We start from the raw sequence: 10,053 nt of genomic DNA on the forward strand, positions 1-10,053 counted from the left end.
AAAGATGATGGTAGTTTTAGGGTTTGTGGTAGTTGGTTGGTTGATGGTATTCATGAACTAATCGATTGTGGAAGCTCTTGCCTTGAAGAAGAGTTTACTAAGGGCCGTTTTTCTTAATTTATTTAAAGTAGAGTAGGAAAAAGATACTAAGATTGTCATTGATAGCATTCGATCCCTTTGTCCTAACCTTCCCGAGTTTGTTAGCCTCATCCAAAATTGCAAGACCCTCCTCAATGAAAGTCAAAACTTTTCAATATCTTTTGTCCCTAAATTAACGAATGCAACTGCACATTAGTTGCTAGGTATGCTCTTTCCAGTACTAATAGTTTTACTCCTTTTTATGCCCCTAGTTGCCCATCAATATAATGTCTAAGGAGGAGGCCTTTTCTGTTTATTGAAGTTGTTTGTTTTCAGAAAAAAAAATATATCATTTAGTCATAATTCTAAATACTAATTTCAGATTGTAACAAAAAACAAGCAGCCAAATGCTTGAAATTTTGTTTGAAAATTATACTTTCCTATTTTTACAACGAACAAAATCTGCAGTGAGAGACAATATTTCAACTCTCACATTTCTAAGCAGCAAAAGCTCTTGTGAAAATTTTTGCCTTCCTCACCAAAAATTGGGAGGCATAGGGATTAGTTTTGATTGAGTATTGTTGGGGTTTATATACCGTGAATATCTCATAAATTTATGCATCTTCATTCTAATGCTAGGAACTTTTCTGGCCACAGCTTGCCATATCATTTGAACAGCATCACCTCTCTTTGATGGATATTGGTACTCAAAAAGATGTTCTATCTCCTTCAATCTCTCCCACATTCGGCTCCATTCTTCCTTCGAAATACCCCTTATCATATTTATCAGAAATTTTTCTTTAACAGCATCTGATGTACGAACAAATATGCAGAAGTCAGAGTAGTCAAGAACATCCTCATAAGGAAGCTCAATGTCGTCGCTGATTATCACCGGAACACAGTGGCTGGCAATGGCGTCGAAGAGGCGGTTCGATGAGGGAGTATCACCTGCAATGTTGAGGCAAAATTTGGAGGAGTGCATCCCTCTGGAAGCTTTGTTGATTCCACCCTTTTGAACAGTTCCAAATTGAAAATGCACATCTTTTTCATCTTTTAGAAGATAAAACAATTCTTGCCTAGCAAACCCACCCTGATTATGGAAAAACCGAAACAAAAATAAAATGAAAAAATTAAGCATGGATCAAACTTGAGTCTAGCAAAGAATATCAACATTATGAAGGAAAAAAGTAGTGGTATCTCACTTTTCTTAGGAATTAAATCAATTGTTCATAACAAGCTTGATATACAAAACAAGGAATTAGACATGCAATCATAAGAACAAGAGATTTATGTGGTTCGGCTATTTTAATCTACACCCACGGGCGATGAGCACATAATTCATTAGTAATCGGCAAGTTGGTACAACAGTAAGGAAATCCTATCATTTACCTAAGCCTCTAACTCTCAAATCATGAACCAATTTGGCATTTATCTATACCTCATCCTCAAAAGGTCTCCCGTACACAATGCAGATATGCAGAGCTAGTCAATTGCATTCACAAAACATAGTAGCAGAGTCCATAATGGCTTCAGCAATAACAAATTTGAGATGACCTATAAAAAAGATGTCATTTTTCAGGTTGAAATTGCAGGAGGAATTAGGACATTATTATCTTTTCTCTTTTTGTCATCAGAAGACTCAATAATATGATCAACTCTTTATTCTTAGCCAATGCCCTTGACATCTCATCCATGAAATTTCTTATTCTGAAATCACTTTTTGTTTCACAAGAGCAATATTTCAGTTAAATATCTAACAAGCAATTACTATATCTACTGCACCACTCTTAGTTTTGCAACCCCTCATTCTCACTATAATAAGGATTTATTTGCGGTCGAGGGAGAAGGGAACTTGTTTACTCTGCTCGCATTTTCCTCATATAACTCCCTAAGTACTTCCAAACCTCAGCTCCTTATTCTGCTTAAGATCTCCAATTTCTGAGTAAAAACAAACACCACTCCACATGAATGCCCAATGTAACAAGTAACAACTGTACCCTCTTTTTCATCCGCATAATAAACCTGGACCTAATTATCTCATAATATCTACAAAATCTAAAGCTTTTGAAAAACCAAATTTTATCTAGGTAATGCAGTCTTGGAGGCAATTCAGGAATTGTATTAATGTCTTTCTAGGAATCGCATCGAATTAAATCATCCTCATAACTCAGTTTTATACATCATTATAACGACAAGCAAGCCACATAATTAACCGTAAGCAAGAAATAAAGTGGAAAATTGTCACATGCTAAACATTTCATTTATCATACTAGACCTAAGAAAAAAAATTAACAGTACATATATTATAGGGGAAGAACACGTACATCTTTCCTGTATATGGCTCCTTGAAAGTACAGCAAAATTGGGCGGCTATCGTAGTTAGACAAGTCGTCGGTATAGCTTTTGATTACATGTTTGTAAGGTGCAATGACGTCTTTGTCAACATTTGCAATATTTGGAGGATACCTCCCAAAGTCTGAGAGTATGAACATTGCAGGCCATAAATGCATCCTTGCATCTAACATGCTATTTGGATGGTGAGCCAAAACGACATGGTCTCGGCCTCCCGACCTCTTCCATTCCTTTTGTGATGTCACATACCGTACCAGTTTCTGTTGCAACACTTTGTTATTGCTCTTCTTCATATGAGGATTTACCTTAGAATACCGGTTGTAGCTTAAGGAAGAAAAGAACGGAACAAATATAACATCAGCTTCACTTGAATTTCGGACTCTTATAGCACTATTTGCCCTAGGAATAACCGGAATTTCTGAAGCAAGAAGATCCAATGTAAGCCAATATTCTATACTGTGTTGCAAGTTTAACCCCCCAGGATATCCAGGTATTTTAGTCTTAATATCAGGCCAAACACTACCCCCTTCAGATTTCCAATCCAAGAGTTCAAAATGAAATTCAGGCGGTAAATCATACATGAAAACCTTAAGGGGTTGATTCATATCCTCTTTATTGGTATTGCAAGAAACATCTTTCACATGAACTTGATTTTGGATTGCTTCACCTTCTCTTTCTCTTTCTCTTTCTCCTTCTCCTTCTCCACCACTATCCATAAGGTTTGGATGTTTCCCAATTTTTCGCACATTGCTAGTTTGGGAACCACCATTTTGGACTACAGAATCACGTGGACCGTTTGACAAATCATTGTTAGTTAAGTTAGGGCGGACAGGGGCAGTGGAAGTAGAACGCAAGACAAGGAACCAAGATAATATGAACAAGGCCAATATAAAAGAGAACAAGAAAAATAGAGATATCCTAGAAATAACCCCAAAGGATGGGGCATGTTTCTCAACCATAACTAAACCAATCCCAAACAAAATCAGCAATATCTCCAATGAAACATTATAAAGATTCAATCATGAGAATCAGAAATGTCAACATAATCACACATGGGTAAATCTAGTAATCATCAGAAATCAATCTCATTGTCTAATTCAGCATTTTAAAGATTGAATCAAAAGAATCCATCCCAGTAATCAAGCATTACCACTTCACATTGCGTAGAATGAAAAGAGAAAATAAAGCAAACCTAGGAAGAAAAAACACACAAGAGACACGGAAAGGCTGAGAAAACAGTTGGAAAAAAGGGGGGTATTGAAGTAGGTTGTTCAGGATGAAATCATACCGTGGGAGGGAGGAAGAATGAATGAAATGAATGAAGGAAATGCAGATTCAGCGTTGAGTGTAAAAAATGGAGATGGCGTGGGAATAGGGTCCAACTGTAGGAGGAGATGGACTTTGTCTGCCTCTCTCTCTTCCCTCCCTCTCTCTTTTTCATAACTTTGCATTTCCTTTCGCCTTTTTTCTTGGAATTAATTATTTTGTTAGTTTCATTTTTTAACTGAAAATTCATAATAATATAAACAAACATACAAATTCTTCCAAAAAAACAAACATAAAAATTATCTATTCTCTTTTTTGGCATTTTTTTTTATGTATGAATAAAATTAGAATAAGAAATAAGTTATAATAAATTTTTTGTAAAGAAAATTTACAATAATTTAATCAATTTAATTATGAATTTTGTTTTAAAAAAATTTGATCTGAGTTTCTATTTATTACAGTCAAAATTAGAAAAATGAATAACATAATCTAATCAATAGTTTTTGAAATAAGTTGAAAATATTGAGTAGGCCTAAATTGGCGGAAGATTTTTGAATTTGTACATGAATATAACAAAGCCAACCACAACTCTCACATCAAAAAAGAAAAAAAATAAAATAAAATCTTAAATAAAATTTGACCAAATCTGAATTGTTATGTTTAATATTGCACCAACATATATACAGGGTGAGCAGGGTCCCAAAATTTAAGATGTGTTTAGTCAAATATAGATATTAGCTTAAATAAAAATAATAATAACATAAGGTAATTTATTTACACTTTTTCATTACATTGAGTGCGTATGTGATTTGGATATTCAACCATTCAAAATTTACAATCTTAATACAAAATTCTATTAATTATTAAGAGTTTACAAAAAAAAATAGCACAGGACCCCAAAAAGTTTAGGACGGCCTGCATATATATAGGTGGACTAAATAAATAAAATAAGGCCAACTGTTACAACACCTGTATTTTGTCTTGGCCAAGGATAAAAGTGGTTATCATGCTAGTAAAAGTGCAAATTTTAAAGGTTATAATATCTGATTTTAAAGTTAAAAAGTCATAATGAAAGTAAGGGAAAATTTGAGGGGTCATTAGTGTAATTTAATCATTTTAAAATTGTGCTGTTGAATAAAATTACTACTCTAATAACAGATAACTTGGTGAAAGGTTGATAAAATTCTGTAAAATTTTGGTGAAAAGTGGATGAAACTCTGATTAATAAAAGAATAGTTAGTAGAAAATAAGAAAATAATAAAGTGAATATAATAAAATAAGTTTGGCAGAGATCTCTAGCATGTTGATGTCCTTACTAAGAGGCATGTGCATTAGTTATATGAATTGCTTTCCTTTTACTTAAAGGACGACTTTGCACCTCCTAACTTGGATCTGCCATTTTAATATCAGTTCCTAGATGCAACTGGATATGGCTTCTTATGATTCTATGCTATTTCAATGCTCTAATTTCCTTGCTAATGATGATTACACCTACTTACTGGTCCGGTATCCACCCGGAACATTTAGACCTGTGTTTAATAAGTCGGGTTTGAATAAAGAAAACTGGTATTAGGTCTACTCCGGTTTAGATCCGCCAAAGCCTGGCTATTTCTTGGACAGACTAGGAATTTCTAGAAATAGAATGGTCTCGCCAGACCTAATCCGTCCTATTAATATTAATTATTAAATTTATATTTTTATATATTAAATATTTATTTTAAGTATAAAATCTTAATTTTTACTATTAATATATATTAGGTAGGCTTATTTGAGTTGCACTTAAAATTTGATTTTTAAATCCGAGCTCAACCTGACTGGATCCCACCTAAGCAGCAGGCTGGGTTTTGTGCTAAGTATTTTTAAGTGAAAGATCAGTTTTTAAACTTAAGCTCAATCCGACCAGACCCCGCCTAAGCAGTAGGCTGGGTTTTGTGCTAAGTATTTTTAAATGAAATATCGTTGGTCCGACCCAGCCCGATCAATTGCATGCTTCTTTTTCCACTTTCAGTCAAATGGAATCAAATAACTGAATTTGAATTGCCAAAATTCAGATTTATTGCTACCTATACTGATGTATGTAAGGTTTTGCTCATATCTATCAGCTGAATGGTAAATTTTTTGGACACAAAAGAATTGTTTGACTGCTTCAACAATGGTAATGTTTGCTAAAATCCTGTAAAATATTGGCGTAACTTGGTGAAACTCGGTTTCACCTTCATCAAGGTGAAACTTTGTGTAACTAAAAATTATATACGATAAATCATACTATACTGTTAATATCTGTATGTATATGATATATCAGAGGAAGAAGAATGCAAAAGAAAATAAAAATTCCAAAAATAAGTTAAATATGATGCTACTGCTAAGTCACATATATAATGTTATTATTTCAGGAAAATGTTTTGAATCTGAAACATATTAAACAACAGGCATCATTCTATGAAAATTTCAGGAAAATGTATTTGCCTTGATGCTTTTTACTCTCATTTCACATAAACAAGGAACCAAATTACAGAGCAGTCAACTCTTTAATCTGACTCCATACACGTAGTTGAACCATAACTCGTCAAGCTTCAGAACTGGAACTGCATCTCGGGTTCATAGCCAAGACCGTCAAGGTGAGCAGCCATCGCCTTGTTCATAGGCGGCGGTCCACATCTTAGAATCTTGACATCAGCTGCTGGTGCAGGGCAGTGCTTCTCAATCATTTCCTTCGACACAAACCCAACACCACCATTCCATACTTCAGGAGGCTGAGAAGAAAAAAAAAATTCAACGTCTTTGTTAATCAAACCATCATAATGTCTTCTACTTAGTAAATCACACATTCAACTTCAACATAAACAAATGTGTTTGGAAAAGGAAGGCGCTAACCTGATTCAAAACATAGTAGACTTTGAAGCGATCTGGGTAATTAGTTGAAAGTGCATCCAATTCTTCCTAAAATACATAATACACAATCAAGTTGCTCATCAATTATCCAAATGTATAGCAAACAAACATAAAACTACAAAAGCAAAATAATTGAAAGGGAGAATTCTGACATGGAGAACATGATTTCCTTTTTACTTTATGCTATAATTACTCGTTTGTTATAACGAAAATACTTTCTTACAAGTGAAGCATCATTTATAATACATTATGTTAGTCCGAAAGATTGAAACATGGAAGTAAATAACCCCGTAATCAGACAACAATGCCCACTTCTTAGTCAAAAAAATGAGTTCATGTGAAATTTTACAGAATACAGCGTAACTATATGCAACTCACAAATGATGGTCAATACTGATAATACTTTGATTTTGCACATATAAAACTTTAATTCAGTGAGAGCTACATAATTATAAAGCAACAAAATAGAAGTCTTAAGATACGTACCTTTAGAAGAATGTCCTCATACATTACATTGGCATAAATAAGGTAAACATTTGTCCTGTCCTTTGGATTTTCTAATATTGCTCTAGCAACCTATGTGGAAACGTCAAGAAACAGCACAAGTTCAAATTATCATAGCTTTATAAGGTCCAACACCATCCAAGGCGGTAGCCAGTAGGGTCTCCCAAAAATGATAAGATAAAAGAAACATACTTGAAACATTGGAGTAATGCCTGAACCTCCGGCAAGCATTCCAAATGCTCTAACCTGACCAGGTTGATACCTAAAACGCCCCTGTCCAAACAAAGTTATAAACATAGATGAGAATTGTACCCTTTCATAATAGTCACATAAGATAACCAACCAACTAAATAAGAATGAAACTATATACACTTGTTACTAGTTACATTCTTGATTTACACCCAAAGTTCAAAAGATCCCTCGACCTTCTCAAGTAGCGGTGGCTGAAATGTAGCCTCTTTGTTACCAAAGTTAAAATTAGAAACTCCAAAGGGGATTTTAGTGTTTGTAAGACTTGAACAGAGCAACCACTCCTAAGTTATATCACTTGTTCTATCAAACTTTTAAGTTAGTATCAATGGTACCCATTTTTTCTGGACTTCAATTCAATACACGTATATATATAGTGCTGCGATTGCAATGAGATGGTGTAGTGCAGATTGATAATAATGACAATACTCTACAATAGCATGACTATAAATACTGCATTAATATTATCAATCGTTCCCATTGAGTAACAATTAACATGCTCATAAAAGTGAAAATAATATTAATAAAAGCATTAAACAGGAATGCAATTCCAAAAGCTTATTGTTAGTTTAATTCAGTTGCAAGAAGAACATGTACCTTAGGTCCCTTCACCGCAAGACAATCACCGACGCGCATCTCTCTAAAATGATGGGACATCCTTCCTTGTGGATACATCTGAATTAGGAAATTCAAAAAAACAGCAAATCAGATTCAAAATATAGGTAAGGAAAACCTATAAACTCAAGACTATCAACAGAAAGTTCTCCTATATATACCTTAATAACAAGCTCAAAATGTCCAACATCAGAATCCAATGTAGTTGGAGTATACGGTTTGATAACCTCCTCACCCTGGCTATCCTTGCCCCTATTGAAAAAAGAAGCATTTCATTGGAACCCAGGAATGAAATCAGGTAACAAATTATGTAGTGCATTATAAGTAAATCAAGTGTAGAGACATTTGATTAGTATTTTGACTCTTTTCTTGAAGGAATCAATAAACCTGCAGCTTATATGTTGTCCAATTGGAAGGCCCAAGACTGATGTAGGAGTAGGAAGTCCAAAAGTAAACTTTGCTACATTATGGCTCAGCTGAGTGCGCTTAACAAGTTTAAATTCCTTGAAATTCTCAGGATCCAAGCACCCTAAATACCAAAATGAGTTGGATTTCGACAAACACAAATTAGATAACCAATTACAAAACCCAGTATCAAGACTACATCTTTATTACAGACTAGGATTCAAAAATAGGTGAATCGAAAAACCCCTATCCAGAAATTAAAAGGAATGATGAAATGACAATGATTAAGAGGTCAAACCTTTGGGTTTCTTTGATGAAAAGAGGAAGACAGCACCAATTACAACGGCTAAAACAGCCACAGCAATACCTCCAAGAGTCTGAACATCAAGATTTTGCAAGATACTGAAATCCATGGTAGGGAAAAACACAAGAATTGGTTCTCCGAGGAAGAGGGGAGAGATTCAAACACAACAAGGTGGATCAGTAGAAATGGCTATATTATTAGTCCCTTCTCACTCTTTTGTTGATTGTGACGCATTAAAATAAATAAATAAAATTGGTAGGTAAGGAAAAATGGGGCATTGGAGTTTGGAGAAAGGGGGAATCTGGTACACCTACTACCGCAGCCTTTGCTTCAATGGATGGGTTTGGGTTTGGATTTGGATTTGGATTTGGGTTTGGGTTGGGTTTGATCTGATACCATATTGTTGTCCACACTCCAATCTTTATGTTTGATGTTAAATTTGGGAATCTAACAAGGTATAAATCATCATCTCTTTCAACTTTATGGGTTTTTCTTACACAAACTGATTTCCTAAATTTCTATTTTCTATGCAAAAAAAATTTATCTTTTCTTAAATTTTGTGGGTTAATTAGAATTATTTGTATTAATACTAAACTTCGTTCTTTTGTCATAAATAAAAGTAAAATTGAGAAAATATTTCTAAGAGTACATTGGTAATATAAAACGACATATAAAAAAAAAGAAAATAAAAAAGATAAAAGGTCATATAATAAAAAACAGGAAGAGTAACTTGTTTTTTACTTATTTAGAATGAGAATGAGATTCTTCGACGAAAATGAGTATCTTCGAGTAACTATTAGAGTAGGTAAAGATGGAAGAAAACCCTGTGGTCTTGAATTCATGTCATTATCTGTGTCCTTCACGCACACACAAAAAGAATATCAATTTTCTGTATGGATCCTCCTATTGCACACAATATATTCCGGTAAAAAGTAAAAGATTCGCTTCTGGCATCGAGCTACCCAAACTATGATTCGATGAGAATATCCTTATAGCATTTGAATGTGTGACGCATGTATGACTGCAATAGTGAGACAGGCCAAATGTCTCTTTTTTTAATGGTTTTTCAAACGATGCGCTCCATAAATTGAGTTCATTTTTTTCACTCTCCCAATTTCACACTCTCCATTTGTAATTTGCATTCTTCGTCACTTTCTTCCCATCTTTCTCAGTCGTTTTCTTCATTCCTCCACCTCGCGACGACCAACTTCCTTAGTTCTGTATCTTCTTCTTTGTTCCTCCTCCTTATTGAAAGCATGTTTTCCATCACCTCTTCTTCTTCGTTTCTCCTCCACTAGCATATGCTTAAGTATCTTTGAACCAACTCTTGAAATGCGGATTGAAAACACATAACCGGAAGGAGTTTATGAGTACGAATTTGAGGTCCC

At 34.3% G+C, this 10,053-nt stretch overlaps 2 protein-coding genes across 3 annotated transcripts; both read right to left on the reverse strand.

Moving 5' to 3' along the window:
• Window positions 1-438: 438 nt before the first annotated feature.
• LOC136205693 (probable arabinosyltransferase ARAD1) lies at window positions 439-3,886 on the reverse strand. Of its 2 annotated transcripts, XM_065996410.1 has the most exons (3): window positions 3,719-3,886; window positions 2,403-3,205; window positions 439-1,168 (listed from the first exon to the last, which is right to left on the reverse strand). In XM_065996410.1, exons 1-3 carry the CDS (start codon window positions 3,879-3,881, stop codon window positions 614-616), a joined length of 1,521 nt encoding a protein of 506 aa, XP_065852482.1. In that variant the 5' UTR covers window positions 3,882-3,886; the 3' UTR covers window positions 439-613. The 2 variants fall into 2 exon arrangements, with proteins under 2 accessions (XP_065852482.1, XP_065852481.1); XM_065996409.1 differs by having other exon boundaries at window positions 2,403-3,846.
• Window positions 3,887-6,059: 2,173 nt separating this feature from the next.
• LOC136206786 (NADH--cytochrome b5 reductase 1) lies at window positions 6,060-8,896 on the reverse strand. Its single transcript, XM_065997960.1, has 8 exons — window positions 8,660-8,896; window positions 8,344-8,485; window positions 8,118-8,208; window positions 7,939-8,016; window positions 7,285-7,365; window positions 7,075-7,164; window positions 6,571-6,636; window positions 6,060-6,449 (listed from the first exon to the last, which is right to left on the reverse strand). The coding sequence occupies exons 1-8, from the start codon at window positions 8,772-8,774 to the stop codon at window positions 6,270-6,272; spliced, it is 843 nt and encodes a 280-aa protein (XP_065854032.1). The 5' UTR covers window positions 8,775-8,896; the 3' UTR covers window positions 6,060-6,269.
• Between the last annotated feature and the right edge of the window lie 1,157 nt (window positions 8,897-10,053).

The sequence above is a fragment of the Euphorbia lathyris genome, chromosome 9, assembly GCF_963576675.1.
Source record: "Euphorbia lathyris chromosome 9, ddEupLath1.1, whole genome shotgun sequence".
NCBI classification, from domain to species: domain Eukaryota; kingdom Viridiplantae; phylum Streptophyta; class Magnoliopsida; order Malpighiales; family Euphorbiaceae; genus Euphorbia; species Euphorbia lathyris.

What these genes read in the sequence shown, in the direction of transcription:
- LOC136205693 (XM_065996409.1), bottom strand. Translation starts at nt 3,389, where the DNA reads ATGGTTGAGAAACATGCCCCATCCTTTGGGGTTATTTCTAGGATATCT. An exon ending in GAGCCATATACAGGAAAGAT is followed by an intron (nt 1,169 to 2,402) that starts GTACGTGTTCTT and finishes TTCCATAATCAG; the next exon opens with GGTGGGTTTGCTAGGCAAGA.
- LOC136206786 (XM_065997960.1), bottom strand. Translation starts at nt 8,774, where the DNA reads ATGGATTTCAGTATCTTGCAAAATCTTGATGTTCAGACTCTTGGAGGT. An exon ending in GCATTACTCCAATGTTTCAA is followed by an intron (nt 7,165 to 7,284) that starts GTATGTTTCTTT and finishes GTTTCCACATAG; the next exon opens with GTTGCTAGAGCAATATTAGA. An exon ending in ATGAGGACATTCTTCTAAAG is followed by an intron (nt 6,637 to 7,074) that starts GTACGTATCTTA and finishes TATGTATTTTAG; the next exon opens with GAAGAATTGGATGCACTTTC.